The sequence below is a fragment of the Myotis brandtii genome, unplaced genomic scaffold (assembly GCF_000412655.1).
Source record: "Myotis brandtii unplaced genomic scaffold, ASM41265v1 scaffold344, whole genome shotgun sequence".
Classification (NCBI taxonomy): Eukaryota; Metazoa; Chordata; class Mammalia; order Chiroptera; family Vespertilionidae; genus Myotis; species Myotis brandtii.
In genome coordinates, this window is record NW_005363247.1 from 6,250,571 (window position 1) to 6,273,057 (window position 22,487).

Sequence of the window (22,487 nt, forward strand, 5' to 3'; positions counted from 1 at the left end):
AAAGTGTGTTTTTACTCTGTGTAACCAATACTCTATAAGTGAAAACATTCTCTTTAATAAGTTTTATTAAATATTAAGATTATAAGTGACAGCTAAGTAATAGATTTCAGATTATCTAAAATCTTAATGTACAGTATGAATTTACAGAGCAATAACATTTCAATTTGCAGTTTTTTTTCATAATAGCTATTTATTGTAAAACTAAAAGAAAGGGTGTGGATAATAGCCACTTTTGAAATTGGAGTTGCTTCACTAGTGGGAATAGTTACATTGTGATACAGCTGGAAAAGAAACATTAAAACTTACATTTAGCTTTTATGTAACTATATTCATGATCTCCCAGCAATTAATCTGCTAAAGAAACACATTTCAATTTTATCTTAGAAATAGATCTTTTAACAAAATACGAATGCTGAGTGCTTTACTATTGAGTTTATAATCTAAACTGAAAACTATATTAGTATATCAGCTCTGATTAAAATCAAAGCTTTTTTCTCTATTTTTACACATACTTATAAATATGTTAGTTCTAGTTAGCCTTCAAATGTGACATCATACAAAATTTTTTTAAATATATTGATTTCAGAGAGGAAAGGAGAGGGAGAGAGAGATAGAAACATCAATAATGAGAGAGAATCATTGATTGGCTGCCTCCTGCATGCCCCCTACTGGGTATCAAGCCAGCAACCCAGGCATGTGCCCTTGACCGGAATTGAACCTGGGACCCTTCAGTCTGCAGGCCAGTGCTTTATCCACTGAACCAAATCAGCTAGGGCTCAAATTGACATAAAGGAACATTAAAATGTTCATAGATTCCCCAGATAATAAGAACATTTTTATTCTAAAGAGTAACCACTTTATAGTCGAAGGGATCCAGAATAACATTTGCTTTGTAAACTAATATAAACTTAAAAATATAAACTTTGACATCAGACTTAGTTTTAAATCCTTGTCTAATTTCTTATTACTGGTAACTAAATTGTAAGGCAAGTTCCTTTCTTAGCTTTAGTTTCCTTACCTATCAAATGGAGATAACACCAGCTATCTTCGTTGTGAAGAATTGTTAGTGCTAACACCTGATACGGCACTAATAAAAGTTACTTCCTTTCTAGTTCTTACCTCCTTTTTTTAGTTATCATGAATTATTTAAGTGAAAAGTTATGGTTTTGCACTGCTAAGAAAAAACTTTTTAAATTTAATGTTCCAAAGAAATACTCATTTAGTTGCAATTAGTATATTTGAATTCCTAATTGCCAACTTCTACAAGCCATGATGACATGAAGTATTAAACACTCTAAGGCCATTGAGGTCTCTGTCTTTAAGAAGGTGTTGCAGCTTTGCACTTCTGCAGAAGCACAACTTGGCCCAACATAAGTTACTATGCTCGGTGGCCTAGTTAGCAATACCAATAAATGTATATGAACCTAACTAAACCTGCAATGAGAACATTCCCAATATAATTTCTTACAATTTAGAAAACGTAATTGCCTCAAATCTATCTTAGAGGTGGAGGAAGTCAAAATTTTAATAAATAAATTAAAGTTCATAGTCTTCGAATCCTGGCTTTTTAGTTAGTGGCTGAAGATAGGCTGGGTAATGCTGTTCTTCACTGTACTCTGCCAGAATTCATATCATAGTTCAATGGAATTTTTTTTTAAGGAGCCCATAAAAGCACTTATTACAATACAGTTTGAAAAAGAGATCTCTGAGCTGTTGAAATTCAGTTTTCATTATGCGTAATCCCCACAAATATTTGGAATATAAAAAATTTAAAATAGGTCCCAGAAACTCCTTAGGAAGGGTCTCTATAAAATTAGAGTTTTCTAGCTTGTTAGTTCTTATTCCCTAGGCACAATAAAGTGGTTGAAGTATATACATTTTTTGTCATATCATTAACTCCAAGATGTCTAGGAAAACATTAATCCTCATATAAATCAAGTGTGAAATTAACCACTGTCTTAAATTCTTCGTTTCTTGAACACCTGTTACTTACCAGGTGGTGTGCTTGATGGGCTGTCCACCATGAAAGGAGGAAAGCGTACAGTCCAGGAAGGTAAACTGGCCTTAAATATTGTTAGTTTTATTGTCTTCTGTATAGGCTATTGAATAAATTAATTCCAGTTTTGCACATTTCTAAAATTTACATTAATGGTGCTCTGTTTTAGCTTTTAAATGTGAATATTACAAAGGTTCAAGAGTTTAATCCTTTGATCAGTATGATTTTAGCAATTTTATTTTAGAGTGAATAGAACATAGGATATGCTTTTGCATTCTTAATGAACTAGTACTCATTCCTAGGTAAACACAAATGCATTAATGCTAGTATAGTTTATATAAATGCCAGGAAATGCTTGTTGTTTTTGTTTATGCTGTTACAGAGAATTAAATGAAATGAATATCTCCATTATTGGTGGAATGTGCAATCCGTATGACTTTACACACCTTTCCAGTTAAGTGATGAACTTGATGAGAGCCTGTCACTGTTGCTCCTTAATCAGTAGGAAGGGGTCATCTTTGAGTGACATGAGGCACTCCTTCCCTCAGGCATTTATCCTGTGGCTCCCACACCAGTCACACCTCTTTTTGACGTGCAGTTTGCAGAATTCAGAATGATAATTGTTTTTATAACAAATGTGGATTGAGTTAGAAAGGTCAGTGATGGCATCCTTGAAATTAATGGCTGCTGATGTCAAAACTGGAGAAATGCAATAGTTAACTATCAAAAAATTCACCTTGTATGTTAAAATGAATTTTGGAAGGATATATTTTGGTGGTTGCTTGCTCTGATAAAGAATTAAATATTTTTAGACTACTTAATTAATTAGAAAAAGTTGTGGTACTGTTTTATTTAGTTCCAGGCATCCATCTTTCAAGATACTACAAATCCTAAAAATACTAACAGAATATTTTTTCAGAAGAAACAAATGTAAGATATTTTGACATCATTGATTGTTAGATGTTTAGAAAAGAGTTTTCCCTCTTAAGTAAATATTTGAGAACATCCAAAACGTTTTTAATCATGTTTTCCAGTTTATAAAAGCACCAAGCAACAAAGACCCATAAACATCTTTGTTTCTTGAGACGTGAATTTATGTGAATATTTAGAGGGGGGAAAATTCTATTAAATTATTTGAAAAAGAAGCTTTTTAATAATCTCTTTGGATGTACTTATAAATTACAAATAAAACTACATTTTTTGCATATTTGATATATAAATATTTTCTAATATTTTTATATTTGAATTCAGTACTATAAGTCTTTTTTATTAGCTTAGCTATGTGCTTTTGGTTATAGATGCACTTATACTATCATTTTTAAAAAACATGAAAATCTTGAAATATAGTATATAACCCTTAGTATTAGATACAATTGACTGATTTTTTAAAATGCTGTCTTTGTACTGTTAAATATACACATATATTTTCATTTTTAAAACAAGTAAATAGTGAACTCTTCTGGCTTTCTAAACTACCTGCTGAATTATGATCAAACAGTGTAATTAGAGTAACTAGTAATCACTTATAAAAACTAAGTATATAATATTTATATTAAACTTAATATAAACATATTTCTAATAAGTATATATTATTTATATAATATTGCCTTTAACATAGACCAAAAAAGTAATAAAAGTTCCTTATTTAAACACAAGCTGTCTCCAATTAAAATTGAACTATTTCCTCCATTTTTTTTTATTATGACCCCCAAAGCTTTATAGAATGTTTAATTCAGATTTGGTAAATCTAATTTACTTCCTTTCAAAAGTATCTAAATTGGATCAAGTGAACTTTAATGCATAATGGGTGTTACACATTAATAGAGAATGGCTAACTCCTTTGGAACATATGATTTAGTTCTACCAAAGAATGGACATTTTTTAAAAATGTGCTTAGCACTTCCAGCAGGTAAATTGTACTGAACTGAAAATCTGGAGTCCAGCTTTGAATTTACACCGATTATGCTATCATTTATCTTAATAGTAGATGAACTAAAATTTCCAATGATTCTCCATTCTTCTATCTTCAAATGAAATAGTCATGTTGAATAAAATCATTAATCTTAAAGTGGTGACAGATAAAAAAGAACTTAGTTTGTTGCCAGTACTTCTCAACTTAAAGGTTAGGTCAGCAATGGTTTATGTCATGACACTGATAAATTTTTCTAGTGACCAGAATTGTTTGATTTATGATAGATTTTTGTTCCGACTTCATCCTGAAAATGTATTTTTTTAAATTTTGTATTGCTTCTCTTTTGCATCCTAGAGACAAAATTAGAGCAATAACTGAAATTTGGTAGAATTAAAATACACATTTTAAAGAGCATTTTATGAAAACTAAAAAAAATTGTAATGAAAACTGAGCAAAGGGATGAGGGGAAAGTGGGTAGGAATCATTCTGGTTTAAAGGAATTAAAAGGGTTAACATTTTTAGATGCTGTTTAATATATTGATTGAAAAGTTAGGGAAGGTATAAAATCAGATGTAAGACATATAGACAAATCTCCTAATCTCAGGAATAAATTGTGTCTTTGAAAAAATGTTAATAATGTTTAATATATCAAGGTTGAAGGTAATTCTTTTGTGGTAGGGTCTTTTAAGTGAATTTCTATAGAAAACAAAAAATAAGAAAAATACCAGTTTTAATGGTATCATCAGAAATAGGATATTTTAACTAGTAATATTCAGTCTTCTCAAGTTTAGGCAAATCGAGATTTCTCATTTTTATTTTCTCATGATTTCAGTTCTTTTACTCTTTTCAAAATACGTTTAAGCTCATACTGTCATGTTATTGGAGGAAATGGTTTTAATGGGAGGTTCAAAGTCATTTACAAAAAGTGGCTTATAAAAAAGTGGCTGAATTGGTTCCACTCAATGATATTTTTATTGACTAATTTTAGTTATTTTTTTTTTAATATATTTTATTGATTTTTTACAGAGAGGAAGGAAGAGAGATAGAGAGCCAGAAACATCGATGAGAGAGAAACATCGATCAGCCGCCTCCTGCACATCTCCCACTGGGGATGTGCCCGCAACCCAGGTACATGCCCTTGACCGGAATCGAACCTGGGACCCTTCAGTCCGCAGGCCGACGCTCTATCCACTGAGCCAAACCGGTTTTGGCATTTTAGTTATTTTTTTAAAAAGAGAAACTATTTCAATGTAATTAAAATTTTCTCTAAGTAAAATCACACAGGGGAAAGGATTGTAAGCAAATGCATTGCTAATAATGGTTGTGTTTGTGATATAATTTTGAATATTTCATTTTCACTTCCCCAAATTTCTTTGTAATGAAACTTATATTTGTTTTTAATTCCAATAGCCAATTTATTTTTGAAAGTAATGCTCCTGATATAGGTAAGAGGATCAGTCCTGAAGTTTTCTAAAGGTGTCATATTTAAACTGGCATCTACTGTATTTTTAAAATATTAAGTATATTTTAAAATATACCACTTTTCTTCAGTGTAGGATTTAATTAAACATAATATCACCAAATGCAAATCTCAAATAACACACTTATACTGTATGCCCCTCCTTTGAGAGTAAATCTGGCTTATCTTGTCACTCATATACTTGTTTAATCTTTATTGTAATTCCCTTGTAAGTATTGCCTCACGATGTTGGGTGAGTCATGACTCCTTAGTGGGATTCTTAAGTTGCTAAAGGTTGAACTTCATGCAGATGCCTTGTGGAGTCATACTTGTCTTCACTATCACCTTTTCTGACTTTAGAAGTATCCATGGAACCTCAAAATTACTTGTCCTCTGGTGGGTTGTTCTCCCCCACCCCCCGCCCCCAGACTCAACACCAAAAAGCAGTGAGACAGGAAGATTAAATGATGGCTACACTTATCAAAGGTTGTACCTTAAATGACTTTGAAAGGAGTTCGCTACTATATTATTAAATAGAGAATTTTTTTCTTGTATCATCATAGATCTGCAAAACATTCACTTTTTAACACGTTAAGCTCCCAGTCAGTCACTGGTGACTGACACTATACTTTCTGTCTGGAAGACAACACAGGCTGGGCACTTAACGTGTTAATATAGGTCTTCTTATTTATAACATCAGTGCAGGTACAAGCAGCCAGCCATCTACGGAGAAATCTGAGTCAAAGTATCTTGCTACAGTCCTCCAGAGATTCTTATTTTGCCCCTCTTTGAAGGCCAGGGAAACGGCTTCTTTTAAGGTACTGTTCTAAGTAGTACAATGAAAATATACTGTTTTAACAGTTGTTTTCTATAAATGCATTGGGTGCCTACATCATAATTACAGAATGCTGGAGAGAATATCACATCAAGGTGTTTTTGAGGGGGAGATTTTTCACCTGCTTCCCAGGAATGTATCATAGTCATAAGAGATCAAGAGATCGTGGGAAATCAAGTAACTTGGTGTGTGTTCTTTGTGTTAGCGTCAGAGTGCCACAAGAATGGATGGTGTGTACCTGGCATCCTACCCCACAAGAGTCAGTTCCCTGACTCTTGGTTATCAAGTGCTGAATGTTTTGTGATAATATCCCTCCTCCCCCCCCCCCCCAAAAAAAAAAAGTTTTTCTCTGTTATACCTGAAAATGCATTTTTTCATCCTACAAGGAAATTTATAAAGTCCTGTTCAGCAACTTCAAATAAAGTAGAACACCACTTTGGTCTGTTTTAAAACTACTCCAAGCATTCATAGTATGTGGGATTTTCCAGGTGCGTTCCCATCTGCTTCAAAAACTCTGCTATGGTTTGCTAGTTCTCTGTGTTAATCGAATCTGAAGTCTAAGAGTTCCAGGACAAAGGTAAGTGGTAGATATGCCATTATGTAAGGTTGGGTCAGAACTTGAGTGATCTACCTCCCTTATTATAAAACAAAGACAAAAATCACAAACATCCCTCGCTGTATAGTAGAAAATAGATATTTCAATCTTTATCAAATTTGACACCAATAAATTGTTTTACATGGTTCCAGTATTACATGTTAGACACAATTTTGACTTGTAATTGTCATACTCACTACTATATAAAAGGAAGAATATTTTGTGGAGATGATGTAGAGTTTAAAGTTTTCCACTTCTTTGAGTAGCTTTATTAAAAGAAGATCTCTGAACTTAGAACAAGTAACATACCTTTTTTTTCTGTGGTCCAGCTGTAACTATAATTTCTCTTCACTGTTATTGCAGGTATGTCTCCAGTAATCAAGAGACAATTAAGAGTGGTTGGGGCCAGGTGTGCACCTTTCGCTATACAGGTAGCATTTCCTCTAAACTTGTTACCATTTTGAACTCTGGTAAGATAGCATGCCTCAAGTTGACTCTTGGCATTCTGAAGCTTGTCTTTGACTAGAAAGTGGAATGAGCTTATATTATCACCTTGCCTTAGAAGCAGCAGCAGCAGCAGCCATACTCAACCAGATCTTGGTATTTCATCAGATGCATTCCTCCTGAGAAAATAAGAGGTGGTTTGAAGGTTTGCTCATTGACTTTCAGGTTGGTCATTCCTTTTCTCTTTGGGAGAATTATTTTATTTTTGCTACAACTGAAAATACTTTGGCACAGGTACTTTCATAACTATTTGTTCAGCTTGATTAAAAAAAAAGGTTTCAACTTGCAGGGGTGGGGAACATCCGACCCACAGGCCGTCTGAGGCCCTCAAAATCATTTGGTCTGGCCCTGCCAAGGTATTAGGGGTGAGTTAATTAAATGTTTGACCAAATATAGCAGGCTAATTTTTAAGTTGATAATTTTGTATGTCCCTCAAATGATGTTATAAATATCCAAATGACCCTTGGCAGAAAAAGGGTTCCCCACCCCTGGTTTAGAGTAACACTGGTAATTGACCAGAGCAGAGCAGCTGTGCTAGTTGGTTTCCTTTTTAAAAATGGAGTCATATAATTTTTCAGTGACATTTGGAGACACAACCATAATATAAATAAACCTGTCTACAAAAACATTGCTTGTGCATAAAACAGTTTTATATTGTCAGTTTTGAATGTGAAGGACAGAAGATACCAATAAGTTGAAACTTACTTGAGACCAATTATATATTTGGTTGTTTCACTTTTGGGATGGGGGGGGGGGGGTTAATCCAAATCCTTTGGTAAAAGCACAAATGTAAAAATTATGTTTTCAGCAAACTTTTCATAGTGTTGTTAGTTTCAATAGCATGTGACATTTTTATTTCCATAATGTTCTTACATAATGAGAGATTTTCCTTGATATTTCTTAAATCTCAGAGATTCAGCTAGAATAAATCTTATGATGTTACCGCCACTGTACAAATGTAAAAAGCTTGAGGTATAAGAGGTTACATTTTCACTAAAAAAAAAAAAATGTTTGTGGGTTGTTGTTGTCTTCAGTGAGTTATACCAGTCATCCTAGGAAAGAGAATTATAATTTAAAGGAATGACACTATTGTAAGTATTCATTATGTTATTTTCTTGTGGTTTTAATTCATACTTGTCTGAGCAGTTAGAAAAGGCTGAATCTAGATATTCTAACCAAATGAATAGGCATCTGTCCACACATACTCACACTCACACTTAATATATAAGTCCCAGAATTTAAATAAGTATTAATAATAATCTGAGGCTTTTGCAAAAAGTGTAAAGGTGGCTGTCTTTATTTGTATTTCTAGAGCATTAGCTGCCTTATATTTTTGGGGGGGTTTGTTTTTAAGCTAAGTGAGTACAAAAGTCAAAGATAAATATTCAGTTACATTTAACAAATGTAGAAACTAAAAGCTTCGGAGTAAGACTTGTTAATACAAGAGTAGACTAGACTACATTCAGTATTAGGGACATTTGGATATTGAGATAAAAATGGGGGGGAAAAGTTCCTATGGTCCCTGAGTAAGAGAGCTTACCACCGAAGTTTTCTTCACTTTTAAATACAGAATAAAACTCTATAAAAGATACTTTCAGAAATATGTCAGTTAAATTTTGCTCTCACTATACTTTAGCTCCAGACTTGATTTTAATACACCGTCATTGGGGTGATCATTGCCTATGACAGGGCAAGTCATATAGTAGGTACTCAATAAATATGCCACAGAGCAAAATCATCTAAAGAATCTGCCTATTCAGATTTTCCTTGTGCATAGAATGATTCAAAAGTATTTTGGAATCCCTACAGAATCTATCAATTTGAGTCTGTGGAACAGTACCAAAATGAATTAGAAGTACTGAGTTCTTTTTATAGATGAAAAAAAGTTAAAATATGCATTTCTTATGAAGTATCATAGTTGGGATATGAATGGCCTTCAATGAGTTGACTCACTAAAAAATACTGAGGAACATATTTAGTAGTTCACATGATTTCTATATTTAGCAATCTAAATAGGTGTCAGACATCTTGAAATATTTACATGGCAAATCTCTCAAAACTAAAGTTAAACAGTTCTGTAAACCCCTCACATAGGGGAAAGAGTTAAAATTTTACTAGACATAGTCTCTTGTTTTTAGCCTGCAAATGTAGTAGTTTCTAAAAGCAACGAAGATTCCTATGAATATCACTTTCATGCCTCCAGAGAGTTCTTACTCCTCTGTCAGCTTCCTTGGATGCTCACCCCTCAGAAGGTATTGAATTTTGTAAAAAGTCTAGGATTCAGTGAAAGCCTTATATGTCCAAACCAAACATGAGTTTCTCTAAGTGTCACTTAGAAGAATATGCACACAATCCGCCCTCAGCCACCAAAAAAAAAAAGGAGTACTGATTTTACTTAGAAAAGATTTTTTATTTAATGCAGTGAATGTATAGTCAACATTACCATTGAACTAAACATCTGAAATTTCATAGAATGAAACAAAATTTAGTCATCCATTAATGGTTACTATCCACTAGGTACATCTGGGGTCATAGAATATCAGGCTTGTAGACATTTGAGCAGACACTGTCAGCATGAAATGTAAACCTCACACAAGATATAATCAAAGGTAATTTCAAACAAATTATCCTATCAACAAACTTTCTGTAGTAACATCAACTTCATGGAGTATTGTCTTAGCAACATATAGTGATGGTGTGCGAATATAAGCATGTCGTTACAAACATGATGCACTAAATGGAGCTTATTGAGGTCAAAGCCTTTCTATAGAAAGGGATTTAATTGACAATCTTTCAACCATAGTGTATAAACAGATCAAAATAGTTCTATCATAAGAAATAGTATTTAACAACATAGCTTTAAAATAAAAATACTTTAAAAAATCAGCTCTGATGAGATTAAATTTATTGTTAAAGAATTTAGAGAGAGAGAGATGTTTCTTGCTTCGGCCTTTTCTACAGTTTTCCAACACAACCCCCATCTTCACCCTATCTCAGTCTATTATTAATAAAGTAGTGCAAAACATTCTGTAGCAATTTTAGGCAAGCTTAATCCCCTACCAAGTCAGGGGGGAGTAAGACATACTCACCAAATTATTTCTCTTTCCAGAGGTACACTCACTTGAAGTTAAATAGAAAAACTACCACAAGAGTCTTGGGAATGCAATTTTTAAATATAGATTCTATAGTAAGTAATGAAATCTTTTTAAAGGCAAACTCCCCCTCCCCATACAGTTTTTTTTACAAAATAGGTTTTCATGCATTTATATTTTCAAGAATGATTATTTTTTCTATAAATGAATGTAATGAAACATTGGCATATCACTTAGCACACTGCATTCTCCTCTACATTACAATTCACACTAATAACAAAAATCATAGTATGCATTAAAGATTTCAGTAATCTAATGAGAAAGCACATAACTTTTTTTCTGTGAGAACATGTGAGTATTAAATATTTTTAGATATACAGGGGTATAATCTGACACCAAAAGCAATATGAATTTAGTTTGCTAGTATGTTTACTGAAATTTTGCTAATTTTCTAACTTGATAGAAATTAAAGTAGTGATAGGTATAAAAATTCAGATAGGCATTCATTTATAAACCTGGCAGTATTTATGTGTAATCCTGTAGAGATTTTAAGGTTTTAGATGGAATGATAGAAGGAAAGTTTTCTTTGTAGGATTTCAGAGTATAAGATTCTTTTGAGGGGTGAATATACCTTCACTCATTAGCTTAAAGTCAGCCTAGTCATATCTAAATACTTTGCTCAGGAATAAATGTCAGGATCTGAAATCAGAATTTATGTGAAATTGAAATGCATCTGTTCCATTATTCACGTCTTGGGACTCCCTCCTCCCTTTCAAAAAGTGTAAAACATAGAAAACTGTACTGTACTTTTCAGATAAAAAATAGTCACATGAAAAAAACTTTAACATGTATATAGATTTCATCAGGCAAAACAAAGCATATAATCTAATCTGGTTCTTCCACTCGTAATTAGAGAAGTGTGTGTCTCCCAGTGTTACCATTCTTACATTTGTTGTTCCAGTGTGCTATATTATTAGCCACCACTAACAAGGCTTTCATACAGCAGTAAGTAAACTTTTAATCAAATTGATTCTGTACAATGGAAGTATATTTTCAAAGACATATGCCCTTATACACTATTTACAAATTCTCACGATCATTTTTTAAGAGGTAAAATAAATAAAAAGCAGAAAGAAAGGAAATGCTGCTGAGGCTGGAAGGCTTTTTTATCTTCCCGAGCAGATGCTGGTCTTCTCAGTGCTGGGAGCTAGCTAGCCAAGATTGTTTTTCTTCCTTTTACATGGGCTGTGAGAGGGATCTGGTTTCAATTCTTGGTATTGCACCTGTTTAAACAGAGTTCAGAGAAAGACTGGTCAGGTGGCCACTTTCTGGCAAAGGAAGGAAAGACTGCTTGGAGGAAAAAAGTGCTCACTCTGGAAGCTGTATGAGAGCTGCAGCTGGGATACAGAAAACAATAGAGTGATACAGCAGGAGTCTGAGGGAAGTCCTGCCAGGAGCTGCATGAGAGCCCCGGTGTGACCTCTGGTAACAAACTTGGGTTTTCACTGTCCATAAGACATAACAGTAAAAGCAAAACCATCTCATCTATTCTGAAGGGATGGATAATGGTTCTTTACAGATTACTGTTTAATATAGGTTTAATATCCAGCTCACTCTCATGTCTGATACTAAATAAAAAACTCAACTGGAACAAAGGAAAAAGGTATCACTGTAACCCAGTTTCAAGACTTTGTTAAAAACATTTCTCATGTTACTTTGAAAATAGTTGATTAATGGGTATTGATTAACCTGTAGTGGGTATTGATTAACCTGAAAGGATTTTAAAGAATTGAGATATGCTCCAGTCTTCAAAAAGCCTTCTCCCCCACTCACTGACTTCAAATATGCATCTTTAAAATTCATTCAATTTGTGCGATTGTGCACAGAGGTGTTTTTCTCCAAATGTCCACTGGCACACTTTGCTGTCATCATCTAATATTCCTGTTTCCTCCCTTCAGGTCATGGGGACTTCCCTTCACAGTCTCCAGCTGAACCTTCCTAGTCCCTGACAGCTCTGGTAGGTTCTTGATGCAACCCCTCTCATTCCCCATTCTTCTCTATGAGTTCTGCTAGGTTAGCACCCCAAGTAGGCTAAATTTCTCAACAGCACGATCAGCTATAGGCTTTATTAACTTTACCTGTCTCTTTGAAACCTTTGAAATTAAAAGAATATAAAAGTAAAAACTAATGCTACCCGACATTAAAATAGTAGTAATAATGAAATCTACATACCACTTGTACATCTGAAGGTACTCTAGAAAGGAAGTCAAGCAGTTCATTGTTGTCAATTGCATAGGGACACCGAAGCTTTTTTGTAAATTTATTGATGCCTGAAAAAGTGATAGATGATTGAAATCTCCAAAGTTTGTTGTAGAAAACACATTTCTGGCAAATGTATTAAAGTGATTCGAAGATCTAGATTAAGCTGCCATTTAACCTTGAATGAACCAATAAATCCTACTGGCTTTCTTCCTTCCCTGTACCCTTCCTCTCTCCTTCCCAACCCAATGGATGCTGTTTTTCTCTTTGTATTTTAGTGGCTTCCTTTGCATTTGGGAAACAAAAGCCACCTGGCAAGAATAGTCAATGACCTTCTTTGCTTCTCCCCTCAGTGTTACTGTACGTAGCAGCTTTGCTTTAGTGTCCCATCTATGAAATTGTCTTCCTGCATTTTTGGTTGGGATTGTTTTTAAGGCAAGAAGTCTCATTTATTGATTTTCTCTTTTTCAAAAGATAAAGTGTGTGAGTGGGGGGCGAGGGGGGGGAGGAGGTGTCACTGTTATGCAGGCTAAATGTGTAAAAGACCTTGATTTTATTTCAAAGTTACACTAAATGAGAAAGGATTTATCACCAGCTTTGAAGGTGGTGGTATAAAAGGATCCCGAACTCCCATGAACACACCAGATCTACAGTTGCTTATGGAAAAACTTTCTCTGAAAACTGGCTGAGTGAATACTACACATTGGATGAACAAGAAAAGGCCCACATGGAAACAGGTAGGAGTGTCTGCGGCACAATGTCACAATAAACCCCACCCCCCGGTGCAGCACCTACAGTCTGGAGGGAACTCCAATCCAGAGTCTCTCCCTGAGGAGCATAGGATCTGAACCCCATATCAGGCATCTCCACTTTTTAAAGACTTAGACGTGAGAGAGAAGCCCCCAAACTACCTAGCTTTATTTTCCTTCCAATTTTATTGAGAAGTAATTGACATACTTGACTATATAGGGTTAAGGTGTATAGCATATGAAATGATTATCACAGTAGGCTTACTTAACATCTATCATAGGGCTACAAAGCAAAGAAAGGAAAAATATTTCTTGCTATGAGAACTCTTAGGATCTGTTCTCTTAACAACTTTCCTTTATATAATACAGCAGTGTTACTATATATAGGAAATATGTATAGCATAATACTCCCTAGGTCCATTCATGTTGACTCAAACGGCAAGATTACATTCCTGTTTATGGCTGATTACTATTCCATTATATAGATATGTACCAATAATTTGACTACTGATGGACCCCTAGGTTGCTTTCATGTCTTGACTATTATAAATAATGCTAAAATGAACAGAGGGAGAAAATATATATATATATGTATGTATATGTATATGTATATGTATATTCAAATTAGTGTTTTGGATTTCTTTAGATAAATACCCAGAAGTGGAATAGCTGGATTATATGGTAGCTGTAATTTAATTTTTTGGAGAACCTCCATATTGTTTTCTGTAGTGCCTATACCAATTTACAGTCTCACCAATAGTGTACAAGAGTTCCATTTTCTCCACACCCACACCAGCATTTGTTATTTCTTGTCCTGTTGATAATAGCCATTATTACTGGTGTAAGGTGATATCTCATTGTGGTGTTTTTTGTGTGTGTTTTTAATCTTCACTGAAGGATGTTTTTATTGATTTTGAGAGAGAGACAGAGAGAAACATTGATGGGTTGCTTTTGGTATGTGCCTGGACCGGGAGAACACCCACAATTTTCGGTATATGGGATGACTCTCCAACCAACTGAGCCATTTGTATATCTTCTTTGAGCTAGGACCTGAATAGAAATTTTTCCAAAGAAGACATACAGATGGGCAACAGGAATCTGATCAGGGAAATACAAATCAAAACCAAAATGACACACCTGTTAAAAAAAAAAAGTAAGTGTTGGCAAGGGTGTGGAGAAAAGGGAATCATTGTACACTCTTGGTGGGATTTTAAATTGGTGCAACCACTACAGAAAACAGTATGAAGGTTCCTCAAAAAATTAAAAATAGAACTACAGTATCAACAAGCAATTCCACTTCTGAGTATTTAATTGAATAAAATAAACACTAACTCAAAAATATATATGCACTGCATGTTCATTTAGCCTTATTTGCAATAGCCAAAATAATGGAAACAACCAGTGTCAATCAATGGATGAATGGATAAGGAAAATGTGATATATAACGGAATGTTATTCTGCCATTAAAATAGAACTAAATCTTGCCATTTCCAACTATATGGATGGACCTTGAGGGCATTACATTAAGTGAAATAAGTCAGAGAAAAACAAATACTGTATGATTTCACACATGGAATCTAAAACAAAAATGAGCTCATAGATTCAGAGAACAGATTGGTGGTTACTAGAAGAGGGAATTGGATGATGGGCTAAAGGGGTCATAAGGTACAAAATTCCAGTTATAAATAAGTCATGGGGATTTGATGAATAGCATGGTGACTATTGTTAATAATACTGTAATTGCATTTTTGAAAGTTGTTAAATGTACATTTTAAAAGTTTCCATCACAAGAAAAAAATGTTTCTATCTCTGGCATTGGGATTTTTAGAAACCAGTTTTTCTTTTAAATTACAAGAAGTGTACATTAAATTCTTGCAAAAGATGCTGCCATGATTGACTAACTTGGATCACAACAGCCAAGAATCTACCCATGCTAAATTACTCAATAGTTAATCCTCTGTACTACCTGAAGAGTCAGTGTGGATAAAGGGTCAATGCAGGTGAAATGTCAAAATAATGTATAAAACTTAGAAGTATCTATCCTACATATTCTGTGTGATAATGTAGAATTTCAATACAACAAGTCTGTTTTTAAATTTGTGTTGCACTTAAATTACCAAACATGCATGTAGAAATACATAAGCAACTTGATATGAAAGCAGTGGTCTGCTGAGACCTGGGCCATAAGCTAGAGCATTGTGGCTCTTCTTTAGGGTATGCAGCAGAAGGATTTTCTTCTCTTCCTGTGTCCCCATGTGAGGCCCCTCTGAAACTTCTGGTTAGTACTTCAGCAATCACCTACCACTAAAGGGAATACTGTTGTTTTATTTCAGTGAATGAAACAAGAGGCCCAAACACATTCTCTAAAAATTACATTTAAGACAGCCAGTGGCTCCCAAGTTACAGAGCCAGATGTCTGCCATGGTCTCCAGGTTCCAAGAACCTGGGCAAACGAAACCAGAGGTTCACCACCTATCACAACCTAGATGGCAGGAGTGGCTCTCAGTTGGTTAGAGGTAATAAACTGCCAAATGCTCTACTCTAATTCCTTCACGATAAGAGCATCTGTTTTAAATATCAGAGAAAGGAATGCAAGATGAGGGCTGGAGCATACACTAGGGCAGTGGTCACCAAACTGCGGCTCAGCAAACGGCAGCTCGCGAGCCACATGCGGCTCTTTGGCCCCTTGAGTGTGGCTCTTCCACAAAATACTGACTTCTGTGCATGGGCCACGAAGTTTCAATCGCACTGTACGTGTGTGCCCGCACGTGGTATTTTGTGGAAGAGAGCCAGCCGTGGTTTGCCGACCACGGCACTAGGGAAAAAGAACATGGTGGGAAAAGCCTCTTCCCTAGCATAGTGGAAGTACTGTATTAGGTGCAACTGTTTCTTTAAACTATAGAAATTAAGAAAAGAACAAATAGTCACTATTCCCACTACCCTACTCCCTACCCAAGATACGGAGGTAAGGTTATGGTAAGTGGTAAGAGGGCGTATTCATGATAGGAAAAGAGGCCAAAAACAATAGGGAGAAAGGAATCCTAAAACTGGAGGGCTTAGAGACATCTGACCCCTTCTCCCTTTATTCCAGTATAGTGCATTAAAGCCTTAAAAAGAAAAGAACAAAACATTCTCTTTGGTCTTTTTGTTGTATGAGCACATGTTGTCTGGAGTTAAGGCCCATTTCAGTTCTTTGCATTTTGTATAGGTTTAGCAAGCTTAGGTGTGTGGAGACCAGGGGCAAGTAGAGAATTCTACTTCTACCCAGTCTTGTGTGTGTGCATATGTATATGTATATATATGTATGTATGTATATAATTAATGTCATAGTTTTATATGTTAGTCAATCTTGGAGATTAAGAATTGAATTTTCCAAACCAAGAGTTTTGTCAGATATGGGGTCGGGGGGAGGAACCTCAAAACTATCAAGAATGCTGAAACCTGGTACATGAGAACTGTTGGCATGCGGCATAACTGCATTAAAAATTAGGACCCGAAACTATTTTTAAAGGGGGTTTTTGCAGAAGCATTCTTATTTAGTACACATAAAGCAGGTTTCTTGTTCCTAAGCAGCCTGTCAATGACAGGGACCCTTTTCTGTATCCTACAGGTGACCATATATAGTACCATATTTACAGACACTTCCACAAGACAGAGCACCATAGCACAAAAGCATATTGTCCTGAACGCACCATATGGCTCGAAATGCCTCTGTTTACGTATAAGTGGTGAAAATAAATCAGAGTGATATCTAGACCGAGCTACTCTTTGATATATGAAGAATCTGCACAGCAACCTGTTTATAGTATGATGGAGCCTATGGTGCCAGATAAGAAAAATGCATTTTGCAGGTAGACTTAAATCGTTATACTGTTGTGATTTTTAACCGACCTGTCTCTTTTCATCATGGAGTAGCTTCATGACCATAAATATGCGGAACTACTGACAGTATAATTCATCCCTTAAAAATAGTTTGTTCTTAGCAGCTAAGACAGTAAAAAAAAAAAAGGCTTTACTTACCCCAGACAAGGACAATGTATCTCAGTGGAATGAAGTACAGCACGACTGTGAACACACAGAGGGCCACGATGGCCAGCCAGCTTAGGAATGGGACCGTCCAGTTGAAAGTACTGAATGAAAGGTTAACATTAGCAATCTAGCATTTCTTATTAGGAAGGGATTAGGCCTCAAAAGATATTTAAAGGAATAAGAAATTGTACATGATGTGGATAAATGTTAGTGTTTTTGTTTTAATTTCCTGGTAATGTGGGTTATATTCACTTGGAGTGGGGTTTGTCCTGGGCAGTTTTTGATCTCATAAAGGATGATTATTAAGAGATTTTCTTCCAGTACTGTGTCTCAGCATAACTTAGGAGTTATTCCTTAGTTTTGTAGCATATAGCTTGCTTATTGTATCCTGAAGTCAAATGTTTAATATAAAAAAAAATTTTTTTTTAGTAAAAGAACCAAAGTTGCATCAATCTGATTGTCTTGTTTTCAATTACTTTTAGGGTCTGGCTTTTTGGACTTTGTCATTTTCCTCCCATGGCTAGAGTGAGCAACTTGTAACTTGCCAGGTAAAGAATCATGTCTTCCCTCCCTTACACCTGTGCTTCCCTTGCTTCTGCTGCTTGTAGAGAGAACAGAAGGCTGAGGGTCTGCCTGCTCTCCTGGGGCTCAGCTCAGAGCCATCCATCACACTGTTCCTTATGCAAGGGCACTGGCTCTTCCCTCAGAAAACCCGTCTTCTGGGCAGCTTCACTGAAGGGCTCCCTGTGTTCTTTTTTTCTCCTCTTGGAAGAGTAAGAATCCTTACCAGTGTAGCTAATGTCAGGGGAAACAAGATTGTCCTTTTCCCACAATGCATTATGGAATCTAAATCTAGAATATGATCCCCATTCAAGAAAGTTGTGGAATGAATAACAAAATGCAATTATAGAGACTTCACTTTGTACTTAAAGATTGCTTCTGAAGCTGCTTTCTGAATAGATGCATTATATTCCATGTGACTATAGGGGAATTTCTCTTTTTAATATTCAAAAGATTGTGCAGAGAAGATGGCTGCACCTCAGCCTATACTTATACCTGTATCACTACTGTACCTATGGAAGTTCTATAAAACCCCGTGTACCACAAGGCTGGTCCACAGCCAAGATCTGGTCCTATGCTTCAACTGGCCCTCATGTTTTCCAGCCAGCACCTGTTCTGAGGTCTCTTAGCATCCAGAGAGATAAAGAATCATTTTCCCTCAGGCATTCACTAGCCTGGCCTGAGAGCTGACCCAGGGTTTTCTGGTATCAATGAGATGCTGTCATCAGGTATTAACACCCAGTGTAGCTCAGAAAGGACAACACTCACTCAGTAGGGAAAGCCCCCATTTAGGACTTCACCCTGTGCTTCATGGATAGTGTGTGGAGAACAGGGGAACGTTCTTAGAGATGGAGAAAAAAAAACATTGAGAGGAAGAAGGGAAAAGAAAGAAAGAAAGACGGAATCAATTTTCAGAAGTCTAAGACTGATCGCTCTTCGAGGCACATTTGGGAGTGAGAGGGAGGCTGTTCTGTCTAATGTGACATGAGAATGTGGAAACTCAGCATCTATGCATGTGTGGAAATGTATTAAACAAAAAAATACATGAAATAAGACTCATTATCCCTTGAAACATCAAAGGCACTAAATGAATGACTCAAAGGCACTAAATGAATAACTCAAAACTTTAGTTTAAATAACTTACTCCTCTTCAACTTAGGCCCAAAGAGTCAAATCTGAACACTTTGGGTTATGAGCAGTAAACAATGAGAGGATATATGGAAACTAGGAAAATGTAGGCTTAACTGGATATACAGCACCCCTTCTTGAGTGGGCCAATTTTTATATAGTTCAGTAGTAGTATGAGGCCTTAGTATATTTTTACTGATAATCAATTGTAAATCACCTATTGTTTTTATAATTAAACAGTTGTTTTAAAAAGTAGATTAGTAAAAAAGTATTTCAAGTAAAACACAAGTAATATAAAATTAAGAATGTTTCTTAACTTTACATTAGATATTTTCTTATTCAAAAAAATAAAGGTGATTTTAAAAAATCCACAGAATTAAAAAATTTCTAATGGCTGAGCATTAGTTTATTTCATGTATAATATATTAGCTATATAAATACACAAATTTAAAAGTATATTTTGGTAGGGTGCTATATATAATATCACTTTCAAAAAATTTTAGATTAATTTGAAAATATACCTCAGCCAACAATAAAATGTGTGTCTTCCTTACCCAAAATCCTCATTTTGCTTAGTTTTTTTTTTTTTTTATCATGAGTTGATATTCTGTTTAAGAACAAAGCCTTTCACTGTGAAAATGTGCTAAAATTTAGAATGGTGTTATTTCTCCAAAGCTACAAGTATAATTTCTTTCCAACCAATATGTTCTAAATTTCAGGAAGGAAATTGACAGAACTTTCATAAAACCAAAGACTGACAGAAACAAAGTAAATAATGATGAAACTGAGCAATAGATCATCCAGAAGGAGTGTCCCCTGCCAAAACGAATTAGCATTTCACCCTGAGAAACAAATGGACACTCTGTCTCCACAGAAGGCCGGGCCCACGTGTCAGCATCACTTACTTCTTTATCCTTTCGCCTAAGGAAGCCGCTTCATCTAGGATGTTCTGGACACTGATGCATACCTCCTGGATGGCATAGATTTTATTTATAAACCCCTTCTTTTCACTGTCCTAAAACATAATAAAAAGAGAGGTTCTGTCTGAGTAATGGTATTCTTCAGTGCTTGAATTCTTTGCATTGTCCCTGTCTTAACATTTTTAAACTTAAACTCTATGTCTTCTTACATACAAGGACCCCTTGAGAATCCAGGATATAAAGGGAGGGGAAGGAGGAAGAGTAGCCACTATTGTGGAGCTGTGCTAGTATAAAAGGTAGCTGCAAAGCAGGGCACTCAGACTCTCTTGCTGGTGCCCTGATGAACAGAAAAATGTCAGCCAGGGGGAAAGAAAGTATAAAGGTTTAAGAGATAGGTCATGTCTCAGAATGACCACAACCAGGATCTGTGCTGACCCTGGACCTGCCATGACTCACTACTTAGTAGACCTTGTGTTTTGACCCCACCACCCACACACCTGAGTTTGGTTTTAGCTTCAGATATTTCATCAGCAGAGACTGCTGGGTACAAATTAGAGGACCTGTCAGGAATGAAAACTGCAAACAAAAATGATAAGGTTGCCCAGTCAGTGTGGCTTAGTGGATGAGCTTCGACCTTTGAACCAGGAGGTCATGGTTGATTCCCAGTCAGGGCACATACCCAGGTGCAGGCTCGATCCCCACTGTGGGAAGTCCAGGAGGCAGCCAACCAATAATTCTCTCTCATCATTGATGATTCTCTCTCTCTCTCCCTCCCCTTCTTTGAAATAATAAATATATCCCCCCACACACACTCATGCCCTCACCCACCCCCTCAGTGTCTGTGTCCATTGGTTAGGCTTATATGCATGCATACAAGTCCTTTAGTTGATCTCTCCCCCTTCCCCGCACCCTCCCCTGCCTTCCCTCTGAGGTTTGATCGATGCTTCTCTGTCTCTGGAACTGTTTTTGTTCATCAGTTTATGTTGTTCATTATAGTTTACAAATGAGTGAAATCATGTGATATTTATCTTTCTCTGACTGGCTTATTTTGCTTAGCAAAATGCTCTCCAGTTCCATCCATGCTGTTGCAAATGGTAAGAATTCCTTCTTTTTTACTGAAGCATAGTATTCCATTGTGTAGATGTACCACAAATCCTCATTTTGCTTAGTTTTTTTTTTTTTTTATCATGAGTTGATATTCTGTTTAAGAACAAAGCCTTTCACTGTGAAAATGTGCTAAAATTTAGAATGGTGTTATTTCTCCAAAGCTACAAGTATAATTTCTTTCCAACCAATATGTTCTAAATTTCAGGAAGGAAATTGACAGAACTTTCATAAAACCAAAGACTGACAGAAACAAAGTAAATAATGATGAAACTGAGCAATAGATCATCCAGAAGGAGTGTCCCCTGCCAAAACGAATTAGCATTTCACCCTGAGAAACAAATGGACACTCTGTCTCCACAGAAGGCCGGGCCCACGTGTCAGCATTACTTACTTCTTTATCCTTTCGCCTAAGGAAGCCGCTTCATCTAGGATGTTCTGGACACTGATGCATACCTCCTGGATGGCATAGATTTTATTTATAAACCCCTTCTTTTCACTGTCCTAAAACATAATAAAAAGAGAGGTTCTGTCTGAGTAATGGTATTCTTCAGTGCTTGAATTCTTTGCATTGTCCCTGTCTTAACATTTTTAAACTTAAACTCTATGTCTTCTTACATACAAGGACCCCTTGAGAATCCAGGATATAAAGGGAGGGGAAGGAGGAAGAGTAGCCACTATTGTGGAGCTGTGCTAGTATAAAAGGTAGCTGCAAAGCAGGGCACTCAGACTCTCTTGCTGGTGCCCTGATGAACAGAAAAATGTCAGCCAGGGGGAAAGAAAGTATAAAGGTTTAAGAGATAGGTCATGTCTCAGAATGACCACAACCAGGATCTGTGCTGACCCTGGACCTGCCATGACTCACTACTTAGTAGACCTTGTGTTTTGACCCCACCACCCACACACCTGAGTTTGGTTTTAGCTTCAGATATTTCATCAGCAGAGACTGCTGGGTACAAATTAGAGGACCTGTCAGGAATGAAAACTGCAAAACAAAAATGAAAGGTTGCCCAGTCAGTGTGGCTTAGTGGATGAGCTTCGACCTTTGAACCAGGAGGTCATGGTTGATTCCCAGTCAGGGCACATACCCAGGTGCAGGCTCGATCCCCACTGTGGGAAGTCCAGGAGGCAGCCAACCAATAATTCTCTCTCATCATTGATGATTCTCTCTCTCTCTCCCTCCCCTTCTTTGAAATAATAAATATATCCCCCCACACACACTCATGCCCTCACCCACCCCCTCAGTGTCTGTGTCCATTGGTTAGGCTTATATGCATGCATACAAGTCCTTTAGTTGATCTCTCCCCCTTCCCCGCACCCTCCCCTGCCTTCCCTCTGAGGTTT

At 36.0% G+C, this 22,487-nt stretch overlaps 1 protein-coding gene and 1 long non-coding RNA gene across 14 annotated transcripts in view; one reads left to right on the forward strand and one right to left on the reverse strand.

Annotated features, from left to right (window-relative positions):
* Positions 1-1,995: 1,995 nt before the first annotated feature.
* LOC102256912 lies at positions 1,996-21,129 on the forward strand. 2 transcript variants are annotated; one of them, XR_001363154.1, is made up of 9 exons: positions 1,996-2,053; positions 6,073-6,185; positions 6,691-7,228; positions 7,360-7,466; positions 12,352-12,410; positions 13,127-13,389; positions 17,012-17,252; positions 17,913-17,978; positions 19,839-20,017. It is a non-coding gene; the product is annotated as an uncharacterized LOC102256912 (long non-coding RNA). The 2 variants fall into 2 exon arrangements; XR_001363153.1 differs by lacking the exons at positions 17,012-17,252; positions 19,839-20,017 and adding an exon at positions 21,096-21,129.
* Positions 9,691-22,487, reverse strand: part of MCTP1 (multiple C2 domains, transmembrane 1) — a 448,818-nt gene continuing 436,021 nt past the window's right edge. For all 12 annotated transcript variants that reach the window (XM_014543980.1, XM_014543975.1, XM_014543979.1 and 9 more), the window contains 4 exons: positions 21,538-21,647; positions 17,422-17,531; positions 12,626-12,723; positions 9,691-11,676 (listed from right to left, as the gene is read on the reverse strand). In XM_014543980.1, coding sequence (XP_014399466.1) covers positions 11,605-11,676; positions 12,626-12,723; positions 17,422-17,531; positions 21,538-21,647 — 390 coding nt within the window. In that variant the 3' untranslated portion in view covers positions 9,691-11,604. The remainder of the gene's footprint in view (positions 11,677-12,625; positions 12,724-17,421; positions 17,532-21,537; positions 21,648-22,487) is intronic.